This window comes from Nannospalax galili, unplaced genomic scaffold (assembly GCF_000622305.1).
Source record: "Nannospalax galili isolate Female #2095 unplaced genomic scaffold, S.galili_v1.0 scaffold211, whole genome shotgun sequence".
NCBI classification, from domain to species: Eukaryota; Metazoa; Chordata; class Mammalia; order Rodentia; family Spalacidae; genus Nannospalax; species Nannospalax galili.
In genome coordinates this window covers 357039-381786 of record NW_008329624.1, presented here as the reverse complement: position 1 = coordinate 381786, position 24748 = coordinate 357039, and the positions used below count along the sequence as shown (strand labels likewise).

The following is a 24748-nucleotide window of genomic DNA, read 5'->3' as shown; positions in this document are numbered from 1 at the left end:
CTCTATATATATATGACTATTGCTGGTCACAGTCGCTTACTTTCTGAGTTCCTTGGCATCTGAGCATGGATATAAACTCATCAGATAGACAGCCTTCCTCTCCCACTAGAGCCTCCATACTCTGCCATCCCTGCCACTGTCCACTGTGCTGTCAGCACCCCCATGCATTGCCCCCTATCTGCCCTTCTGGTAAATCTAGTCAGCCAGAGGTCCCTGTTCCAGGAGGATATTTGAAATTTTTATTTATTTTTTCATGCTCCTTTATAAGCCTTTGACTTTGGTTCAGTTTGGGAGCATTTACGATCCTATCATACATAACATAAACATCAATCTGCTTTCTTATTTCTTTGTAAATTCAATTATTTCTAATTACATAAAGGCATCATTGATCAAGTAAGCATAAAAACCAATATAGGAGAATTTAATCTCTTAAATAAGCTTTAGGCTTCAAGGAATAGTTGAATGTTATCATATTTCGTACAAGAGGACATCGTTGTTGTTGATAACTGGGCCAAAGTAAAGGAAAATATCTAATCTTATTGTGCTATATATTGATTTGGTTCAGACTAGAAATATTTGGATAACTTTTTCATTCTCTCTCTCTCTCTCTCTCTCTCTCTCTCTCTCTCAGGCCTGGAAATGGACTTTGGGCCCTGTGGTCTTGTACGCATGTGAAAGAATAATTAGGTTCTGGCGATTTCGACAAGAGGTTGTCATTACCAAGGTATGAGTGGAGTGTAGCTTTATGTCTGAATAAAAGCCTGAGTGTAGATGAAATTTTTTTATTAGCCCAAGTTTTTAATTTGCCATTTTTATTGCAGAACTGTCTGTAATTTAGAGGCTCATCTTCTGTTCGAATAATTGCTTATATCTGGAGCATCTTTTAGTGAGACTAATTTTACTGGAGACAGGGATCAAGGCTCCATGCTGGTGTGCAGAATTCTGATAAAGGCTTATGGCATGGCACCAGAGTTAGCTATATTTCTCCTTATTATGGCTTCTCTCTGGTGAGGAAGAAGGGAACTAAGAATGCTTTACATTGGCCATAGTAACTATAAACAGCGCATAAAGACAGGTGTTTTCAAGCATGCCAGTATCATCCATGTACACGGTTCCAAGTGCACACACTCTTAACTGTGACTCTTGAACAGAGGACAAAGGTTCAGAGTAAGAAGGATGCTGAGGGCTGAAGATGGAGAGGAAGGACATATACAGTGCTCTGTCCTGGAGAGCACTTTAGTGGGACTTCTCTGTCTTGCCGTCCATCCTCATGGCTCTTTGATTTTTACTTCATGCTAGAGGAAGACAGGCACAGATAGACAAAGAAAGCATATGGAGGCTGAAGAGATGGCTCAGTGGTTAAGAGCACTGGCTGCTCTGGCTGAGGACCCGGGTTCGATTCCCAGCACCCACGTAGTGGCTAACAGCTATCTGTAACTCAAGTTCCAGGGAATCTGGCACCCTCTTCTGGCCTCTGCGGGCATTGTATGACACAGGTGCACTTACATACATGCAAGCAATACACACATTCACATAAAATAAATTTTAAAAATTTTAAGAAAGAAAGCAGATTAAGGAAGCAGAGAAAAGAACCAGATGCTCCACTCCCAAGTGTTAGCTGACAGAATTTTAACAGAACACAACATGCCTCCTCACTGCCGCCATAAAGGAGATACGCAGACACTCTTGTTTCTGCTTTAATCTGTATCTATGTTGCTGGGTTAAAGTTAAGCAGGAAAGGATGTCAGACCAGACTGGAAAATTTATACAAACCCAGACCTGTTACTAGGGAGACTGTTTAACAGCACCATCAGAGCCAGCACCAGAACGGAGAGCAGAAATCTGGAACTCAAGATTATAATGGAAAAGTACTAGTCCAGTATCTGGAAACTAGATTTGGTCTCTTATGCCTCTTGACACAAAAGAAGATATTGAAGCACGGGGAGATTTTTCAGAAAGCAAGATGGACATCTATGGATGGAAATTAGTTATTTCCCTGGGCAAGTAGCTAGCATAAGATCCTCATGGAGGTTTCACAGCCCTTTCACAGGGTTTCCCTACATCTAAAGCACAAAGCCAAAAATGAACAAATTAAACATTTCAGAGATGGCTGGAAGATTAATTTTTTTTCCCTTCAGCACAAAGAAGTCCCAGGGTTAATTCACAAGAGATTGAGAAAGTGTGCAGATACTTGCCAGTGGTAACAAATTACTACTGGATTTTTTTTTAAGTAATGATAATAACTTGATGACAATTTTAATAAGTCCAATAGAATAAAGTGATCTATGTATCCATACATGCTTATATTCAATTAGGAATGGTTAACTGGTCTACTGGAAACTTGACCATGAGCAGCATAGAGTCATGTACCTATAACGTTGTATCCAGGTACAGTTACAGAGGTCTAGCACAGAGCTCTGTACAATAAACTTCTTGTTCAAGTTGCAAGTCCAGGCATGAAATTGGTGGCAAATACCATCAGGAGCCAATGGTCAATGGTCTATGGAAATTATAACCCAAAAAAGACAATTTAGGGGCTGGAGAGCTAGCTCAGCAGTTAAGAGCACTGACTGCTCTTGCAGAGGACCCAGGGTCAAACCCCAGCATCCACATCCACATGATGGCTAACAATTGTCCATAACTCCACTTCCAGGGTATCCAACACCCTCTTCTGGCCTCCATGGGCATGGGCATTGCATGACATGAATATACTCGCATGCGTGCAGGTAATACACTCATACACATAACAAAAATAATAAAATATTTTAAAGACAATTTAAGTTGTGCACGTCTCTGATGGCTTGAAAACCATATTCTTATTAGTTCCTCTGAGTGAAAATACCAATAGTTATCTTCTTCTAATTCAGGTGATAAGTCACCCATCTGCAGTCCTGGAACTTCACATGAAGAAGCGTGACTTTAAGATGGCACCTGGACAGTACATCTTCATCCAGTGTCCATCCATCTCCCCACTGGAGTGGCACCCCTTCACCCTCACCTCTGCTCCTCAGGAGGACTTCTTCAGTGTGCACATCCGAGCATCAGGAGATTGGACAGAAGCATTGCTAAAGGTCTTTGTGGCCGAGGGACAGGTTCCCAAAGAGCTCTGCAGCCTACCAAGGTAGGATCCCAGGTCACTGTCACAGTCAAGTCACCATACTTCCAACAGGAAAATATTTAAGTGCATCTATATGTTGTTGAAATTGGTAATAGCTTTATGCCAAGTTGTAAGTTTGAGTTTATTTAAAAATTTTTGAGAGTCTACATAAAAAAGTAAAATTTAGGAGAAGCAAGTACATTTCTGTAAAAAATAAATAAATGTTCAACAAAAGTAGGCGATGATCCAGGAAAAAGGAACAGTTTGCTTTTCCAGCTCCAAAAGCAGCTCTTGTCTAATTATATATAGCCTGCCATGAGTCAGACAACTCTGTGAGCTCTTTTCTTTCGCAGACTGAGGTTTTCAGACTGTATTTGCAAAGGTTGATCTTCCAAAAAAGAATGTTCTATTCTGGTCATATTGGACTTAACCCACACTGTTCCTATACAACCGCATCTTAAGGGGACTCTATCTCTGCAGCCCTATTTTCAAAAGAGCGTAGTCTGGTGCTGAAGCTACAACTTCACCTTATTAACCAGGGACATGTTTTAGCCCACACGACTACCCTCTTCAGCAAAGCACAAGCACATGTCATAAGTATTGCTCTGTAAATGATCATGTCTTGGCTCCTTTAAGTGACAAATAGAAGGATAGTACTCCTGCAGAATCACCCCCAAAGCACGTGAACTCCATGTAGAGGGTTCCAGAAAAGCAGGAACATGAAACAGGATCCAAAAAAAAAAAAAAAAAACAATGTGAAAGTATTTGATATTTTCATGAAACATGAAAAAATTCCTATTTCTCCCATCTTCGTAAGGCAGTGGCCACTACTCGGGTATTTTCATTTAAAAAAATCACAGTGGGAACACACTGACATGGAATTTTCCACAGGTGGGATGCTGTTACTCCTCTTCTGCATCTCCAGCCTAGAACAATGTCAGATAAAATAACAGAAAATGATAAAATAACAGAAAAAATGAATGCCCAATATGAGTTCTTTAGCTACTTTAATTTGAAAAATATTTATTAGTGACAAACTAGGCACCATTGTGTAGGGTATGACATCAGATAAGCTTATTGTCTGTCTTTTCCCCTTCCCAGGAAGGCAGAACTATAAACATGTCACGCTGGCTTTGCCTAGTGGTAGGATGAACACAAGCCTTCATTTCAAAGATGGGAGGTAAAGAGTGACAAGCCAGCGATGAGCATCCTGTGCTCAGACCAGAACCCAAATTAGATGATACCACCTGACCAGACTGCAGAGACCTTCTCTCTTTGAGGATGGAAAATAAACAATGAAACAAAATTCCAGAGTTAAAGATAAAATGCAAATGCCTAAAATCAGGGATAAAAATGTATGCAGACCCCCAACACACACACACACACACACACACACACACACACACACACATACACACACATATAATGCCTACCTGCTTCCCTGGTCCTTGCCTGTCCCTTGTCATTATTAAGTTCCATATCCCCAGCCTATTTGCTATCCTGGCTTCTGCTCCATGTGTATCTAGTTAACTTGGTCTGTCAATTGTCCTTCCCTTCACTAACCAGCTGCCTTTTCAGCCTAGCCAGAAAGCACCAGGTGCTGCTTCTCAGTAGTCAGCATGTTTCCTGTCTAGGGCGGGTAGTGTCACTGGGAGATCTGATGTAACCTGGTCCCTGGGGCCTCCCTGTGCACACTTGCTACACCTACTGGTTCTGATGTAGCTATCCCAGGCTTTTTGTTTTTTATATAACTAATAGATAAAAGTATATGTGCTTATTGTGAACAATATGATTTCTGAAGTGTATATACACTATGTTTATATATGTACATTATGTTAAATCTAGTTAACAGTTGTGTTGCCTCACATAGTCAACACCTTTATAGTGAGAACACTCAACATCTACTGTCTTTGCATTTTCAAGATTATAATAAATTGTTACTAACTACAGTCACCTTGCTATGCAATATGGATCCCTTGAAAGTATCCTTTTGATCTGACTGTACTTATGTCTCCTTTCACCAACAGCTCCCACTCCCCTCCCCCATCCCAACCCTTCCCAGGTAACCATTATCCTATTCTTTAATTCTATGAGAATTGTGTTTTACATTCCACTTAGGTGTGAGATCACACTAAGACTTGATGTAGGATTAGCTATGATATTCCATAAAGTCCTTGGTATGACCTGGAAGTGCTCAGAAAGAGTTACTGCAATTATTTGCCAAGTATGAAAAATCCAGCACCCCAGAGATGCCAATGAACGTGTTGGGCAGATGAGCAGCAGATGACCCTAAGCTTAGAAAGGCCAGAAAAGAGGTTGATGGGGTGGAGGTTGGGGGTCCTGCTCACCAGAGTCTGCAAGGAACCAACAAAGACAGGTGATTTTCTTCTTTATATTATTAGAAACTTGGGATGCAAATCAAGGGACTGACAGCTGAATAAACACAAAAGCAAGAATTTGTCCAGTTGTTAAGGACATTACTTACCACACAGGTATTAAGGCCTAAATTCAGATCCCCAGTACCCAAATAAATGCCGGGTTGACATGGTAGGCCACCTGTAATCTCAGTTCTCAGGAGGTAGAGACAGGGGATGCTGGAAGAAATACAAACTAGCCAAATCAGTGAGTTCTGAGCTCAAATGTAAATGCCTAAAATCAGAAATAAAAGTAGATGTAAGAGACCTTATCTCAATATGTAAGGTGGAGAGTGATTGAGGAAGACATCTGATGTCAACCTCCAGTCTCTACATGCCATGTACAAACACATCATACAAATGCACTAACAACACATGCAGACACACATGTAGAAAAAAGAATTTTTCCAAAGAAAACTGATCCAGATTATGAGAAATAGGGAAATATAGGCCCCTAAACAAACTTGGCATGTTGAAATAACTAATCAACTATTTCAATTCTTGAGATACAGGAAAGGAAAAAGAACCTGGAATGTGTTCTTAGAAAGGCAGAAGGCAAGAGACTTACAGATTTCAGTAAGATGAGAAGAAATTGTCTCAGACTTAGACTTGCATCCAATGCAGTAAAGTGCCCTGCAGGCTGATGTCAGAATATGATTCACTCTCAGAGGTAGAAGGGGTTCCCAATGCTAAATAATTAGAAATTTATTATATATTTCTGTGGTTTTTGTGAGACTATTCTTCTCTGGATTTAATTAGTATCTTTTCTAAATTAATGACAAATAAGTCTCAAAGACAAGTACTCATAAAAATAATCAACAATAAGACATTTTAATCCATGGTAAAATTTTCTCTCTCCTCTGTATCTAATAATTTATAAAATAATCTAGAGTGGGCAAAAATACTAGCACTTTCTGGTTAATGACCTTTTATTTTTATTCTTCCATTTCCATATATCAATATGTAATAAAGTTATTAATTAAGATTAACTTGAGGAGAATTCATTTGAATTATTAGGAAGTCTCAGATACAGAATATTTTTAAATAAATACATTTGAACTTTCATGAACATACAGCACAGCCCAGACGAGCCAACCTGGGATGCTGGTGACAGGCACTCCTCAGGGAATGGTTAAGAATAACTTAGAAACCTTTTAATTAGCATATCTTTGTTCATATGTAAATGTGTACTTTTGGAATGGTTGGAGTTATTTAATACATTCTGCCTACTAAAATGCTCTAAACATTCCTTTTACAACTGATTCAACACATTGTTATTGAAGAGCTCTGGGCTGGGTGGTTAGCAAGCTCTGGGCTGGATACAGCAATGGGCAAAGAGAGACCAGGCTCCCACGTCCACAGACCTGGAAGTTTAGAGATCAAGATGGACATAAATTAAATCATGTGCACACAGACTATAAATGCTAACATTACAACTGCTGTGGGGAATGGTAGGTGAGGGAATTTAACCTAAAGGGTCCAGGAGGAGGTCCCTGGGGAAATAATGGTAAGATAGGACTGCATGGAAAGTTATCTGTTAACCAAGTAAAGAGAGAGGAGAAAGTGAGGACAAGTATTCAAGTGAAAAGATGACCGCCCCCCATGCAAGAGCCATATGGCAGAAGATGGTACTGGGCGCTTAGGAAAGGGAAGAAAAGCCAGGGTGGAGAACTAGTAAGACGAGATGACATCATCATTCAAAGACTGTGCTTTAGCCTAATAAAGAAAAATTGCTAAGCAAAGGCAAAACATTTTTGGTCACCCTGACCTATTGGTCACAGATTTTGTTTTTTAGGAAGTATAATCTAAAATAATAAGTTTTCAGGGCTGGCGAGATGGCTCAGTGGTTAAGAGCACTGGCTGCTCTTGCTGAGGACCTGGGTTTAAATCCCAGCACCCACATGGCAGCTAACAACCATCTGTAACTCCAGTTCCAGTGTATCCAGAGCCCTCTTCTGACATCCATGGACATTGCATGATATGGATGCTTTACATACATGCAGGTAATACAGTCATACACAAAAAGTAAAAATAATAAATAAATTTTAAATAGTAAGTTTTATAAGTTCCACTGACAAATTACTTCAAAATCATATTTACTCCAAACAACTCATTTCCACTAGACTAACATGATACAGTCATGTGAGCAAACAAAAGAAAGCAGGAGAATTCCACTAGGAAAAGGAAATGTGTCTTCTAAACCACCTTGGAGCCTTTCCTTAACCTCTCCTGGAAACTGGAGAAAGAGGAGAGAGGTTTCCCAAGCAGCTTGGAGCCAAGGAAGGTTCCTGAGAACTATGAAAAGAGCAGGCCTTGTTGGTAAGGCGTGGGCCATAGCTGGAGACAGCCCTGCCCTTCCCCAAATGGCACCTGGTCAGGAAGATCTAGTAGTATTCTTCCTGTGAGGTCAGCCCTCAAGTCCTAAAGTTTAAACCAAGCTCTCCAAATAGAACATCTCTTGTGCACATGCATGCAGAGGACAGAGGCTGATGTCAGGTGTCTTCTTCAATTGATTCTCTGACAGGGGCCCTAATTTGTTGAGAATTTACCAATTAGACTAGGCTGGCTGGCCGGTGAGCCCCAGGGATCTGCCTGTCTCTGCCTCTCCAGCACTTGGATTACGAGCTTGCTACCTACTGTACTTGGTTTTCTATGTGCATCCTGGAAATCAAACTAAGCACTTTACCAACTGATCCATCTCCTCTCCCCAAATTGAGCATCTTTAAATACCTAGGCAACCTCTAAGGCCACAATTCTTGATTCCCCGACTCCCAACCCTATCCCCCACCCCCATCAAAACCACTGGCTTAGAGATGACTTTGTGTTTAAGGACAAGGTGTTCTGAAGGTCATATGGGCGGCACTGTGTGATTTCAGGCTGGCCGTGGACGGGCCTTTCGGAGGCTCTCTGACAGATGTATTTCACTATCCTGTGAGTGTGTGCATTGCTGCTGGAATTGGAGTCACCCCCTTTGCCTCGCTTCTGAAGTCTGTGTGGTACAAGTGTTGTGAGTCACAGAGCCTGCCTGGGCTGAGCAAGGTATGAAAAAAAGTCATAAGTTCACCCTTCCATGGAGTAAAAGGTTCAGTGTCCCCTAATATCTGTCATCTGCCTATTCTTGGGGAGGATTTTAATTAACTATGAGGGATAAACTGAAGGATCCTTAACTATACTTATGTTCTTAAAAATCTCCATTCAGTATCACATTTATGAGAAGGGTTATGTCTAATCTTGTTAAAGATGACAAGACATAAATTTTATTGCTTCATTGCTATTACAGGACATGTAATTGCTCATCTCAATAAAATGTGGACAGGCTGCAAATGACTATGTGACCAGGCTGAAGTTAGTCATATCAGCAGGCAAGCTTCCCCTTAGTCTCTTTAGCTCAGTACTGTGGTTGCAAACATTCATGTCCACACCTCCCTTCCTTGGCCATTTCTGGGACCTGGTAGACCTCTCACAATGGTACTGCTGTGCAGCACCAAACCCCACTTTTGTCATTGTGTCTGTTCTCTGACTAGATTTCTTCCTTCCTTTGTCCTTTTCAGCAATATCACCTCATTCTTTGACCCTGTTGAGATCAAAGGAACCTCCTTTCCACCCCTTGCAGGTTTGATAATTGAGTCTGTAAGACACAAGAAACAATAGACAGATTAACAGGAGAAAAGGCATACAAACCATATTGATACGTAAGCTCCTAGAAATCACACAAAGTACAAAAGGCAAAGGGGAACCAGATGGTTGAAGCTTCAATATTCTTTTCTAATATTTTATTTATTATTTTTATTTTATGTGTATGAGTGTATTGCCTGCATGTATGTAAGTGCACCTGTGTCATGCAACATCTGAGTAGGTCAGAAGAAAGCACTCGATCCCCTGGAACTGGAGTTACAGGTGGTTCTTAGCTGCCATGTGAGTGCTGGGACTCGAACCCAGGTCCCTAGAAAGAGCAGCCAGTGCTCTTAACTGCTGAGCCATCTCTCTAGCCCTGAAATATTCTTTTCTTTGGGGGCCATGGCAATTTTAGAGTCAGAGTAAATGAGCTTTAGGGGAGGTGAACAAGTCTGAAGAGCAAACAAAAGCTTGGGGCAAAGCTGCCTGGGCTCTGGCAGTGCGGTCAACTCTAGGTGTTCTTCCTTCAGCTTCACATTCTTGAGGATCCAGCCCCTGGTCAATGGGGGAACTGTACAGAAAAGCCCTTCCTTGCCCTCAGGAAGGAAAGAGGGGAGAGTAGGGAAGATCAGGGAAGCCTTGGTTCTCCTTAGCTCACAGTGCTCAGCATGCTGAAATACCACACTTCAGACTTTCATTCTCTGAGCCCAAACCCTCTTGGGACCAGCATCAGGTACTATAGCAGTGTGTAAAGATAGACATGGTAATACCAAGGATGTCAAGACAGAAGGGACCAGGATACCTGACAAGCTTGGGGTTGAGCCTGTCCAGCCCATGGCTGCTCAATGTGACCCTTTGGCTGCAATTTCCTTTGATTAAAGGAAAACATTGCACTCAATAAAAGCATCCCAGTGTGTGTTACTTTTTCCTATGCTTGTGGCCAGACCCTTGATAAGAAACAGGGAAGGAAGGACGTATTTGGGCTCAGGATTTGAGGGCAGGGGAGGAAGGCACTGTGTGGCAGTGGTAGCCTGTGGGACCTATTTGCTCACGTCTCAACAGACCAGGAAACAGAGACAGAACAGAAAGTAGGACCTGGCTATAAACCTGAAGACCCTTCCCACCCTAAATCCACTTCCTCTAGCTACACACCACTTCCCAAAGATTCCACAACTTCCTTAAGCCAACTGGGAACCAGGTGTTCAAACACATGAGCCTGTGGGGAACACTTCACATCCAGATTGTAACACCATGTGTTCTATGGAACATTAGTTGTCTGGCATGATCTCCTAAAGAAACCATATAGTGACACAAAACCGAAGAAATTTCCCTGCAACATTCCATCCTAGAAGACTCACCTGATCTACAATCTTCTCAAATAGGCTCTGCAGAACACACACTCAGGGAGACTTGTTCCACCCACTCTTCCTCTGTAGCCATGGAACCTTCCTTCCCCAGCTACCTACTCAGGAATAATGTTCTACGAAGCACTGAGGACAGTGTGACTCAAAGACTCAAAAGTTGGAATTTTCCCCACTGAGAACCGAGAGTAAAATCAGATGTTTCGTGAGGTCACAAGTGGCAGGTGCTTGACATACATTTTAAATTTGACCTCATAAATAATCCAAGTTATTATTCCTGGCTAAGGATCTCGAAGTTTAGAAAGAGTAAGGTGATCTTCCTGAAAATGCACAGGTAACCAAAGGTGGAAACCGGATTCTAATCCAGATCCATCTAGTTCTGTGACACAGTCAATATATAGTAGACTTGCCACTCACATGGCCCTGTAGCCCAAATGCAGTACTGTAGGAACAAGGGGGGGACCAGGAGGGGGACCGTGAATCCTCTCTGTCTCTCTCTGTCTCTGTCTCTCTCTCTCTGTGGGTATGGGCTCAGGTGTATGTGGAACACAGCATGTATAGCAGGTCAGAGGACAGCCTCCGCTATAGATATAGATCCTCAGGCATCTTCACATTTTGTTTGAGACACTGCCTCTCACTGGCAGGCTAGCTGGCCTCTGACCTTCCAGGATCTGCCTGTCTTCAGCCTCCATGTCACCACACTAGGATTATAAGGGCATGCTACCCCACCTGTTTTTCCATGGGTTCTGAGAATCCAAACTCGAATCTTCACACTCTAAAGCACTCTACTGACTATACCATCTCCCCGACTCCACTGTGAGATTTCTTACCAGAGAATCTGCACCTAATTCTACTCTCCCCAGAGACTCTGTCTGATTCAGCTTTCACTGAAGTACCCACTGCCTACAATGGTTCAGTTCAACTCTCTGGACTGGTTTTCCTATTCCACACACTGAAGAAATAAGAACTTGTATCTACAGTGGTTTGAGGAAGCAATGTTCCCCACAGGCTCAGCTATTTGGTGGCACTGTTTGGGGAGATGAAAGAACCTATAGGAAACAAAGGCCTGCTGGAGGAAAGACACCACTTGGAGCTGGCTTTGAGAGTCTATAATCTCACCACACTTCCAGTTCACTTTCTCTGCATCCCGTGAGCAGGTGGAAATGTGATCAAACAGTTCTGAGCTCCGGGCACCTGCTACCATGCCTGCCCCGCCATTACGGACTCTCCCTCTTGAACCATCTTAAACTCGTCCTTCTATTAAGTTGCTTTTGGTCATGGTTGATAGAAAAGTAACTAATATGATATCCAACAGGGAGTTTTAATAACAAGACAAATAATGTGAAAATACAGAATTACTGTGTAAATGTGTATAAAATGATATAAATATTAATTATCTCTGCCACAGATATAAGCTGATTAGTACCGATGTGCTGGATAGCTTTAGTTGTCAACCTGACACATCTGGGTTGTCAGAACCTCAACTGGGGAACTGCCTCCATTGGACTGGCCTGTGGACACATCTGTGGGGCATTTTCTTAACTATTGAGTGATGTGGGAGGGCCCAGCACACTGTGGGTGGTGCCACCCTGGGGCAGGGGGTTCTGTATCATATAAGCAAGCAGCCTATGCATGGGCCAGGAAAGCAAGTCAGTGAGCAGCATTTCTCCACGGCCTGTGCTTCAGCTCCTGCCTCTAGGTTCCTGACCTGAGTTCCTACCTTGGGCTTCCTCATGGTGAACTGTGACTCAGGAGATGTAAGATAAAATAAAACCTTTCCTATCCAAGTTGATATTGGTCAGTGTTTTGCCACAGTAATTGAAGGCAAACCAGAACACTGACCATTATGTCAGGTATGATGGCATGGGGCTTTAATCCCAGCCCTCAGGAGGATCTCTATGAGACCAAGGCCAGCCTGGTCTACATAGTGACTTCCAGACAGGCTAGGACTGGGGAGACCCTGTCAAAACAAAACAAAATGAAGAAAAACCAGTACCAGCCTAGATTTATCAAGAATGTTCTACCAAGTAGGTGCAGAGCCAGGCATTTTGCATGTAGTATGTTACACAATCTTTTTTTTTTTTGAGACAGGGTCTCCCTATAGCCCCAGCTGGCCTGGAATTCACTTTGTAGACCAGGGTGGCCTTGAACTCACAGAGATCTGCCTGCCTCTGCCTCCCAAGTGCTGGGATTCTTTTTAAGGTACTTTTTAAATTTTCATTGAATTTTTGTGTATTTCATACAGAACATCTCAATCAGTCTTCATCATCTTTATACCCCCTTCCCCACTGGCACCCTCCCATAATTGATTTTTTGTGTGTGTATTTCATACAGAACATCTTAATCATCTTTATACCCCCTTCCCCACTGGCACCCTCCCATAGCCCTCCCCACTGGAATGCCTATATTCTGCCATTTGTGTTAAGACCTATCATGTCAAGTTAGTGTCCCCAGATGTTCCTCAGTGCAAGTTCATCTACTGAGATCTAGCCAGCCCTATCTAGAGTCCCTCGCTTTAGGAAGATCAGCTCTTCCTCACCCAGCAGTAATCAGTTGCCAATATTTCTTCAGCTAAGATTGGGATCAATTGTCCATTTCCCCAGTTCTCTGCTGGGTTCTTGTCTACCTGAGTTTGCATAGGATTTATGTATACTGACACCATTACTGTAGGTTCATACGAGCAAGGTCTCGGGAGCCTGCAGGATGCTCTTTCCATATGGTCCTGCACCTCCTCCCTGGCTCTTAAATCTTTTTGTCCCTCTCTTCCACAATGGTCCCTGAGCCCTGGGTGAGTGAAGTTTAATACAGGAGTCCTGTCCAAGGACCGGTATTCTGCAAGTTCTTAATCTCTACACTTTGGCCATTTGTGACCTTTTATGTTCCTGGCCCTCTATCATATGAGGGAGTTTCACTAGTGAGAATTGAGATTTTCATTAATGGGACTTGAGTTATTCATTAGTGTCCTCTTTACCCCTTGTTCTATGCTCCGTGAACTTTAGTTGTAGAGGTTACATGGTAGATGTGCCACTTAGGCTTGGGCAATTCACAGACAATGTCTGTATGTGACCAGTTGTGGTACTCTGTAATGGACTCTGGTGCAAAAGATACTTCTTTGATGAGTGGTGGCTGGGATACTTGCCTGTAAATATAAGGATACATATTTTGCACATATTAAGAAATTACATTAGTCTAGGAATGTGACAGTCTTGGGTTTTCTCTAATCTATGACCTCTCCAGCCATGTGTATTTGTCTGTTTACAGTACCCACATGAGTTTCCTCCCATTGAGTGGGCTTTAAAAGTCCAATTAGGTGGCTGTGGATTATCCCCAAGATAAAAGTGCCACTACTGCACCGTGTCGTATGCTGTGCCAGTCATTGACGTTACTTGGTCTTGAAGCTGGTGTTGGACCACTGATTGATGTTTTTCCTTAGCAGCTTGCATAGTGCTCTCCAAAGCTATGGGAACTAGCCTCTAGGGGAAGTGGCTTCCAGCTCAGTTCCAACTCCATTGTTCCAAATCCTGTGTTTGAAGTATGCTCTGTCTTCAGCAATAGGGTCTTACCTTCGAGTTCTGGGAGGCAATCAGGGCTGTGGCAATAGCCTGTGCTATTTTTGGAGTCTCTTGAACTGCCCTAGCCAACAATTCAAACAGAAGGATTCTCCTATCTGGGGAGCTATTGTACGTGTCATTTGTTATTGGTTTATTGGACTAATATGATTCCCTCTGGTTTTTCACACTAGCTAGGCATTATTTCTCTCTCCTCTCTTTCTCCCTGTCTATCCCTTCCTCCATGTTTTCACCATTTAAAGTGTCCCCATTTTCTCCATTGATAACACCAGTCTCCTATGGTCCCACCTCTCTTGAGCTTCTTTCCCCTTATCCCCAAAGTTCCCTGTAGAGCCCTCCCTTCCCCCTCCCATTTAAATACCCCCATTTTATCCACGTTTCACTTAGTAACACCTGGCTCCTATTGTTCTTCTCCCTCGGGTTCCTTCTTTCCTTAAGGTACTTGTTATTTTTTAGCATTCTACATATTATTTTTAGTTGTTTGTATATTATTTTTATTTTATGAGTGTTTCCCCTTGCCTGTGTGTAAGAGCACATGTGTTGTGCAATACCCACAGAGGTCATAAGAGGGCATGGTATCGGATCCATTGGAATGGGAGTTACACACGGTTCTTAATCGCCATGTGGGTGTTGGGAACTGAACCCAGGTCCTCTGCAAGAGCAGCCAGTGCTCTTAACTGCTGAGCCATCTCTCCAGCCCTGGTACTTGCTATTTTTGTCCCACTTTATAGATGAAAAAACTAAAGCCAATCACAAAGCAAGCAAGGATGTTCGAATTGCCTTATTAGATTGTCATAATTCTAAAATAAGTCTAAAACCTAGTATTCTCAGTTTTCATTAAGGAGCACAAAGCACAGGGAACAAATGAGCATTAGGACTAAAGTATGAGCCTAGATCTTTCAGATACCTAAGCCCGTCTTCTTTTATTTTTATTCATTATTATTGTGTGTATTAAGCGGGGGAGTGTGTGCTACAATGTATATGTGAAGATCAGAGAATAACTTCAGAGAATTGCTTCTGTCTCCTACCACAGGTTCTGGGAATTGAATTCAGGACATCAGGCTTGCACCCCAAGTGCTTTTACCCACTGACCCATCCTGCCAGTCCCAAGCCCAACTTCTTTCCTTTACACAATAACTTTGTGAGCAGAACAGCTACCATCTCATTGGCTTGGGTCACCTTAAGCTTGCTGTCTACCAAGTAAAGCCCACTTGAAGAGGTGGCTCATTGCTTCACAGTTTCCATGATACCTGGGGTCACATCATGCTTCACACAGAGGTGCTGTTCAGTGCATATCTCACTTTCACTTGCTCACTCAGCCAAGGTTTACTCAGCACCGACTGTGAGCCAGACTGCCTCATACCAACGGCAAGCCCATCACATCTGACTTACAAGAGCCCTAACTTGGAACAGCCCCTCCGTCTTCTACCTCCCTCGTCTCTGTGCTGTTCTACTCTATAGCACAGCTTCTGACCTTGTTAGTTCTTATTGTCGACTTGACACGATCTAGAGTCACCTGGGAAGAGGGAAACTCAGCTGAAGAATTTCCTCAGTCAGATTGTGCTGTGGCCATGTCTGTGAGACATTGTCTAGATTGAGGGTTGATGTGGGAAAGCCCAGCCCACTGTCAGTGGCACCATTCCTGGGCAGGTGGGTCTGGGCTGTGTAAGACAGCTAGCTGAGCATGAATCAGAGAGTGTTGCCTGGTGGTTTCCACTTCAGTTCCTACCCTGACTTACCTCAACAGTAGATCGTGACCTGGAAATGTAAACTGAAATAAACACTTTCATTCCCCTCGGTTGCTTTTGGTTGTGGTGTTTAGCACAGTAACAGAATGAAGCTAGAACAGTTTCCTTTCTTACATTAACATTCACAGAACCTCTTATTGGTCCTAAGTGCCTGTGAGCTCCTTGAAATTGGCCTGTCCTCTCCATAAGTGTATCTATATGCACTGATGAGCCCCTGGGTCAGCACCAGACTGTGTGATCCTGATTTCCACTTCAAAGCTGTTTTACGAAAGAAGTGATGTTTCCATGCTATTGAAAGTTTAGGTGGAGAATTATACTTAAGATCTGATTCCTAAGCGTCAGCCTACATGAGCTCATGTTTAGGAAGTTTCTCTCCTTTGAAGCAACTTTGTGAGTACAGTGATCATCAGGCTTATGTAACTAGTATTTGTCAGGGCCGCCCACATGCTTTTGAGATATAAATACTATTCCTTCCACCGAACTGTCAGCATCTGTGTAATTTCTAAAATGCAGCAGAGCCAAGTGGTGAATATTTATTGAACAGCATCTTCACAATTTTAGGTCCAGGCTACAGTTTTCAGATTGTTCTCTTTTATAACGAGAAGGAGGGGACACAGCATAGGAGTTCAGGGCTGGAATTTTAAATGTGAATGGTTAACGGCAATTAGCTTGGATTTTCTCTTTTGTGTGCAAAGTACCAGTTTGCACAAAGGCACATGTTTGTGTGTTCAATCCTCTAGTTTTAACTACACAGTAAAAAGAATTTGCCCCAGGTTTTCTCCATTGTTACCACTGCATACAGGAGCTTCTCCATCTCGTCTTCCTTCTTTTGGCTTTTAAAAAAAAAAATTATTGTATTTTATTTATTTTTATTTTTATGTGTATGAGTGTATTGCCTGCATGTATATAAGTGCACCCAGGTTATACAGTGCCCTCAGAGATCAAATGATGGTGTCAGATCACCTAGAGCTGGAGTTACAGAAGATTGTTAGCCAACATGCGGGTGCTGGAAACGAAGCCAGGTCCTCTGCAAGAGCAGCTGGTGCTCTTAACTGATGAGCCGTCTCTCCAGCCCCCTCCTTTTGGCTTTTTGAGACTAAGACAGGGCTTCACACTGTAGTCCAGGGTGGACTGAACTCACTATGTAGCCCAGGCTGGCCTTAAATTCATGACAATCATCCTACCTCTGCCTCTCAGCTGCTAGGATCACAGGCGTGAGTCACCATGCCTAGAATCACAGGTGTGAGTCACCATGCCTAGAATCACAGGTGTGAGTCACCATGCCTAGCGACGTGATGCTTCTTTACCCTTCTCCTATTCCACGTAATTCTAAAAATCTTATAGGTGAATGCAGACCCATAACCAATACCATAGTTGATTCTTTGGAGGTCATAAAGCAGTGCTTTCTAGCTTAAGCTGACATTTTAATATGCTTTTGTTTCTATCTTTATTTTTAAAGACATAAGGGAGGTTGGGCAGATGACTCAGTGGGTAAAACACTTGTCATGCAAGTGTGGAGACCTGAGTTTGATTCCCTATAACCCACATAAAGCTAAGCAAGGTAGTATGTGTCTGAAATTTCCTACTGTGAGGTGGGAGGTAGAGACAGGAGAATCCCTGTGACCTGGTGGGTCATCTAGCCTGGCACTGGCAAACACTACCAGACTGTGATCTCAAACAGGGTGGAAGCTGAGGACCAACACCCAAGTTGTCCGCTGACTGCCATACACATACACAAATATGCACACATATAATACACATACAAAAGTGTGTGTGTGTGTGTGTGTGTGTGTGTGTGTGTGTGTGTGTGTGTGTGGCTAGTGAAGAGGAAGAGAGATAAGCTGTCAGGGACAGATTACCCAAGACAAGAAGGTGAAATAACAGTAAGTATAATGGTTTGCAGAGGAGAAAGTGGAAATGAAAGTCATTAAAGGGATATTTTCAGCACAGAAGTGAGAGCAAACTTGACTAAGTCAAAGGCAGAGCGAGCACAGCGGTCCTGTGGGATGAGGAAGGAGATGAAGGTGGTAGCAGAGTCTCTGATGCGATACAGAGGAAGCTGTGTGCTGGGGGTGTAAATGCCCTACAGTGGTAAAAGTCCTCCAACTCCTGCCTAACGGTTATGATTAATTCGGCATCACACTCAATTTGTGAAAAGAGCTCTTGAAAAAAATTAGGACAGTTTGCTTGTGCAAACTGTCAAAATGATGAATGAAATAGGTGTGTGTGAATGGGGAAGGGGGGAAGATTGCTGACATAAATATATTGGCTTACACATTTTAGTTCTCCTTAATATCAGCCGGGTAGACGGCACCACGGGAAATGCCAACTGGGAGATTTGGTTCATTTTCTTAACTGCATATGTAATCTTCAGACTACAATAAAATAGATTATAGAAAAACTGAGATAATCTAATTCCTTCATAAATTGTCTCTCTTCATCAGCTCAATAATAGATAACAGTGGTAATGGGTATTTATAGTGTGTCCCATGCAAAATGGCCTTTGGGTTCTTAACCTAATATAATAAACAGATAATTCAAATAAAAAGACAGTGCAGGCCAGTGGGAACAAGGGAAAGAGTCCAAGAAAGACAAAAATCCATACTCTACTTAAAGATATTAATAAAACAAAGAAGGGACTGCTCTCTTTCCTAATGAATGAAAAATGCATTTAATTTAATCCATTTAGTTTGAGGAATTATTTACTTTCACTTTCCCTCACAATGGAGCCCTGGCTACTCCTGGAATTGATCACCTCTCCTGACTACCTAGAGCTGCAATCGATTGAGCAGGGTGGCTGAGGCCATGCCCGCCTCTCCTGAATATACATGGGCTCCCCACTTTCGTTAGGTGACCTCAGAAGACTCCAGGACCCCCATGAGGTCTTACCACAACCTACGGGGAGGTGACAGTACTAAAGCACCTCGTTTATTAAACACACAAGCTTTAGTCATTAGTGTCCTTTTACAATAAAGTCATAAATAAAATATACAGTCGAAAATCTCCCTTTGGGGCTGGAGAGATGGCTCGTTGGTCAAGAACACTGACTGCTCTTGCAGAGGACCTGGGTTCAGTTCAAAGCACCCACATAGTGGCTAACAACCATCTGTAATTCCAGTTCCAGAAAATCCAAAGCCTTCTTCTGACCTCCGAGGACACTGTATGCACATGATGCACATACATACATGCCAGAAAAATCTTCAAACATATAAAATTAAAATAAATGAAATATTTTAAAATAAATAAATCTCCCTTTATTCACCTCCCTTCTCAAACTAACCACAGCCAGAGGCCTCCAAGGAGTTTGCACAAAACATGTGTGAGTCTCATTCCCTTGCTTTTCGCCTTTACCTAGTCAGACTTGTACACCTACGGAGGGAGTGTTTCTACATGAATATTGTGGAAAGAGGGGGGCTGGACTATTTGTTTTGGTTCGGGTCTCCATTCAGTCAGGATTATTAACTATAATCAGAACAAGCACTCACAAAGATGTCTAGTACTGGTGCTAGAGAGATGGCTCGGTGGTGAAGAGCACTGACAGCTCTTGCCGAGGCCCTGAGTTCGGTTCCTAGTACCCACATGGTGACTAATAACCATTCATAACTCTAGTTCCTGAGGATCCAATATCTTCTTCTGGCCTCTGTGGGCATCACATGCATGGGTGTACTTCATACACACAGGTAAAACACTCATACACAAAATAAAAATAAATCAATAAAAAGAAGTTTTTTACGAGCCAGGTGTGGTGGTTCATGCCTTTAGTCCCAGCACTCAGGAGGCATAGGTAGGCAGATCTCTGTGAGTTTGAGACCAGCCTGGTCTACATAGTGAGTTCCAGGCCAGCTGGAGCTACAGGGAGACCCTGTCTCACAAAGACCTGTCCTGCTCCATGAGGAGAGGCAGTGGCCAAGGTAGCAAAGCAAGGCTCCTTATGAAATGCCTCCATGTGGATTTAGAACACACAGCCTGGGGTACACTTTTCCCTAGTGGAGGGGGAGTCCTCCTGAAGGACTAGGTTATTGTGATCAATCTGAGGTTCTAATTTCAATACTGACCATCTAAATCAAGGCCTTTCCTCCTCTCTATGACCATCTCTATGATTCATTAGTGAGCAGTGAGAAAAAAGACCAAGTAAGGCCAATGTTCCTCTTTACTATGTAATGTTAGCCTGTTGTAATCTGTTCACTTCTCCAAATGACAAAGAATTGCAGCAGCAGCAAGCATTTTCTTCGCACTGACGGCATTTGTCAGATGTTGACTAAAAGCTTCAATAAGCCATATGCTTCCATCTTCATTGTAATCTCATGAGTGGTGCTACATTTGTGGATGTTTTATGCACATGATAATCAAGGCTTGGGTTAAATAGCCTGCCCCAGTTCCACAGGTCCTCGATGGAGAATCCAGGGTCCTAGTACAGGTCACATAACCTGAGGGCCCACAGTGTTCAATGGCTGTATTATACTCCTTCCTATACCTGTATCCTCACGGACACTTCCCTTCATTATAGTTGGCCATAAACCAAAAGTAGCTGTTTTCATTCATTCTTGGGAGACCGATTTGGGGCCTAAAGAACTGCATGTTATATATGTAACCAAAATATTATGAAGGCTTCTAAAAGGGCATAGCCTGAAAATATTACCTTTGGGTTGGAGAATCCATGGGCTAAGTAGAAAAATCAACTGACAGTACTTCTTTTTCATTTTCTGGAATTGTCTATCAAAAGATTAGCAAAGGTCCATCTCCTGCGGACCACGGATCACTCTGACCTGGTACACATGAGCTACTAAGGTATCTTTACAGAGGAGCCTGGACTTTAGGACAAAGAGAGAATACGACATCATGTGTGTGAGGCTCAGACCCGGCCCTCCATAATGAACATGCTGAGTTGGGTCAGGTCATTAGTGTCCATGAAGGATGTAACATGAAGGCTTGTGCCAGAGAACCCCATCACAGAGTCCCAGAGTGAAATCCTGAAACACCTGGGTCTGCACTGTCTCTTCAAGAATGTAGGGTAACTTTTGTTACCATGGAAATTCAGAACTTTCTTTTACCGACTTTCTGTTTAATAAAATCTTTTAACCTTGGGTATTTTGGGGCTCTGCTATCCGCTGAAAGCCATGCTTTACACAGGGAGCTGATTTTAGGTTTGTTTTATTTTTAGAGACTATGGTGGGCTGAGGCTTGGAAAGCACAGATCACAGAGTTGTCGCCCATTGTTTGGGACACTAGTTCTGCCACTGACCATGTCCTTTCTCCTGGGCCAAATGCAGAGGTGGAACTCTTGTGTCTCTTCGCAGTGAGTGTCCCCTACCATTAGAAACATGAAAGACAGTCAAAGTAAATACCCCTTTCTTCTGTTCAAAGTCTCTCCTTTCCTTTTTTCTGCCTGAAGCGTTTCCACAGGGCCAATGCACTTTTTCTCCGTTGTCTCTTGCACTAAAGCAGCCAGTGTCCCCAAAAGTCAATTATGGAGGGAACAACTCACACAGCAATGACAAGGAAGCAAAATCATGTAAGGCCTCACAGGCTCTGGGCAGACTGACACATTGCTATGCACAGGAAAGCAAGGGCAGGAATAACTTTTTTTATTTCAAAAGACAAAGATTAGCGTGTGGAGAAAACTAAGGCGGGGGCTTCCCTTCAGGCTAGAAAGACTGGAACTGGCTTTTAAATTGGAGAGTTTGTTGTTTTTCTTTTTTGCAAAGGAGTATAAATATTTGGTTTATTATTCATATGTAAACACATTTTAGGTGTGGTCCTTAAATCCTGAGATGTAATAAAAAATAAATCAGTGATGTTTGCTCTGTCTCAAATGTTCTCAGATAAGATCACTTGCCAAGCAGAAAATGAGGTAGGAACACAGGTGTGCACAGTATTAAAGTCACTTAAGAGGCTCTCCATTTCCACAGATGGCAAAGCCATCTAAAGGGGGAGTTCAGGTGCTCAAATAATTTAAATAAATTGTACACAAAATGAAAGGCAAGAAGGCAGCAGTATTGTTAGCATAGGCTATCAAATCGCCTCTCAGCTAGCCTCTATTCCTCCTTCCTAGTCTCCCTCATTGACCAGTGTCAACATAGCAGCCAGAGGTCTCTCCTCAAGGTTCCCTTGACAGCTCCCCAGATCACTCAAAGTAAAATTCTGCGATGCCCCAAAGCCCTACAACACCCTAGCTCCCCAGGTTCCAAATCACCCATCTCCTGCTCTCTCTGGCACGGAGCTGCAGCTCCATTGGCTCCCTGGCTCTTCCTGGGGAGGTCCACTCAGGACCTCCACATCTCTTAGTTCTGCCATCTATATAACTGCAGAGCTCTTCCCCTAATCATCGATCCTAGTTAGCATTAACTGTCAACTTGACCCAGCCTAGAATCACCTGAAACTGTCTTTATCATGTTGGTCTATGAGTATGTCTATGAGGGATTGTCTGAATTATTAATTGATGTAGGAAGGCCGAGCCCACTATGGGCAGGTGCCATTCCCTGGGCAAGTCAACCTTTGCTGTATAAGAAAACTAACTAGATAAGGATGGGCCTGTGAGTAATACAGAGAGTGGGCCAGGAAACAATGTACCTCCATGGTTTTTATCTTGATTTCCTGTCCCGACTTTCCTTAGTGATCTTGAAGTGTAAGCCAAATAAATCCTTTCCTGACCAAGGTTGCTTTTGGTCAGAGTATTTTTTTATCACAGAAACAGAGAGGAAACTAGGACAGAAATTGGAACCAGAAGTGGGTTGTAACTGGGAGAGACCCGACCATGTGGCTTTTTATGCCTTTGGACTTTCTTGTTGGAAAATTATGGCAGACTTTGGAACTGAAAGAGGCAGAAAGAGCGCTCAGAGCTTAATGAACTGTTCTGAAGGATAATGCTGAGGGGAACGTGGACTGTGGCAGCCTGGCTTGTGAGTTTTAGAAGACAGCAAGGACTTAATAACTGGACTAGTGGCCATTCATGTGAGACTGCATGTGGGAACATGTGGTTGCTGATCATACTGGGGCTGAAGAAGCAACTGTGGTTAATAAGAGATAAGCATCATTGAGATGAAATCTTCTAGGAATATTTCCTCAGGGTCAGCACACAGAAGCTGCAGTCCAGGGCCGGGGGGGGGTCCAAGGTTACCAGGGGGTCTCAAGATGGTAGCTGAACTTAGCAATGTGTAATGGTTACACACTTGATACTGGTTTTGAAGGCATGGGAGATGCAAGACTGAACGAATCATAGAGAGTAGCTGCCCCCTGTACCATGTGGCAGAGGCAGAGTCCCCAACTCTCAAGGAGGTCAGGAGAAATCATGGGTGAAGGTGCAGCCTCAGTTGCAGTGGAGACCTCAGGATATTGGAGATGCCAGGACAATAGGATATTTGCCAAGAAGAGTGGCAGGTATGGAGTGGGGCTGGACTGAGCCTGTGAGGCAGAGCCTGAGATGTGGGGCTGCCCAAGCCCTTTGGGGTCCATAAAATCATGAGTGAGTCCCAGATTTCAGACACTGACCTGCAGGATTTGGATGCATGGCTGAATTTTGGGTTGGCTTTGATATGATTGCTTTTATGCCCCAGTTCTTCCCTTTTGGAAAAAGAAAGTATATAACTTGTTTCTGATTTGGCAGGAGCCCACCACAGTTAAGAGACTTTGAACTTTTATAGAGAGACTGAATTTTTAAAGAATGTAGGATTCTTTTTAAGTTGCACTGTATGTTATATTATGATATTAATATGAGATCTTGGGGACAAGAAAGGAAGGTTATGGTTTAACAGTGATGAGTTTGTGTGTTAGGTTGACAAGGGTGGAGTGTTCTGCTTAGGCTAAATTGCCAATTTGACAATTTAAGAATTTTCCAGATCAGGTTGGCCTGAGGGATTTCCTTGATTATTAATTGATGCATGGCGGTCCAGTCCACTGTGAGAAGCACAATGGTCCAGCCTACTGTAAGAAGCACCATTCTTTGGGCAGGAGGCTCTGGGCTGTATAAAACAGCTAGCTAGGGATAAGCCAGTGAACAAACCAGCAAGCAGTGATGCTCCATGGTTTCTGCGTCAAGCTCCTTGGCTTCCTGTCTTCAACCTCCGTCAATGGACTGTGACTTGGAAGTATTAGCCAAATAAACCCTTTCTTCCCCAAACTGCATTTGATCAGAGTGTTTTATCATAGCAACAGAATGAAACAAGAATACCATCTGACCCCTTCTTCTCCTTCATGGTTGAGCCCCCTTCTCACTGTGGTCTCCCTTCACCACCAGAGTTGATATTGTGACCTTTCCCAGCCTGCCTTGTCTCTACACAGCTCTGATCATTGTCTGATGTAGTCTATATTTTATGTATTTATAGGTTGTCCTTCTCCAAGACACAAACTCCATGAAGATGAGGATTTTTGTCTATCTTATTCATTATCATTGTTCCAGAGTATAGACTAGTCTCTACCCCTAGGAAACATGGTGCTGGCATTTGTGAGCCAGTGACTAAGAGGACAGGCATTGCCTTCTGTTCATAAGGACTCAGGATATTCACTAGACCCGGGCTCTGCTCTGCATTTGAAGCTGCCCAGAGGGGCTGTGTACTGTGTTCTCCAGGGAGGGCTGACAGCCAGAAAAACCGGGTTGGGGGAGTCTTTTAGGGGTGGTCATTGAACTTATGGTCTAAGGGATCATTTCTCTTTGGATTAGTATTTTAAGTATCCATCTGAGGAGGAGCTTTCCAGCAAATGTGCAGCCTCCAGTTCTTGAGAAAAAGGTCTGAGCCCCTCAGCTTTTGCTCCTCCTGCTGCCGATGTTATAAATTCCTGCATAAATCTGAAGAGAATGGGCAAGATGTTCAGCCTTGAAATACATTCTGTGATTTTCTTTTCCTCATGATTACTAATTAAATCTCGTCTATGAATCTGATTATATGAGGGTGAGCTTACAGACTGGCTGACAGTGAGAATGATGAGAGAGAGAGAAAGGGAGGAGAGA

General features: G+C 42.9%; 1 protein-coding gene across 1 annotated transcript in view; it reads left to right on the top strand.

Moving 5' to 3' along the window:
- The window catches only part of Nox3 (NADPH oxidase 3), a 66098-nt gene that overhangs the window by 23911 nt on the left and 17439 nt on the right, over window positions 1-24748 (top strand). The window contains exons 8-10 of the mRNA XM_008839405.2: window positions 632-724; window positions 2868-3121; window positions 8388-8550. Of these exons, the coding sequence (XP_008837627.1) occupies window positions 632-724; window positions 2868-3121; window positions 8388-8550 (510 nt within the window). The remainder of the gene's footprint in view (window positions 1-631; window positions 725-2867; window positions 3122-8387; window positions 8551-24748) is intronic.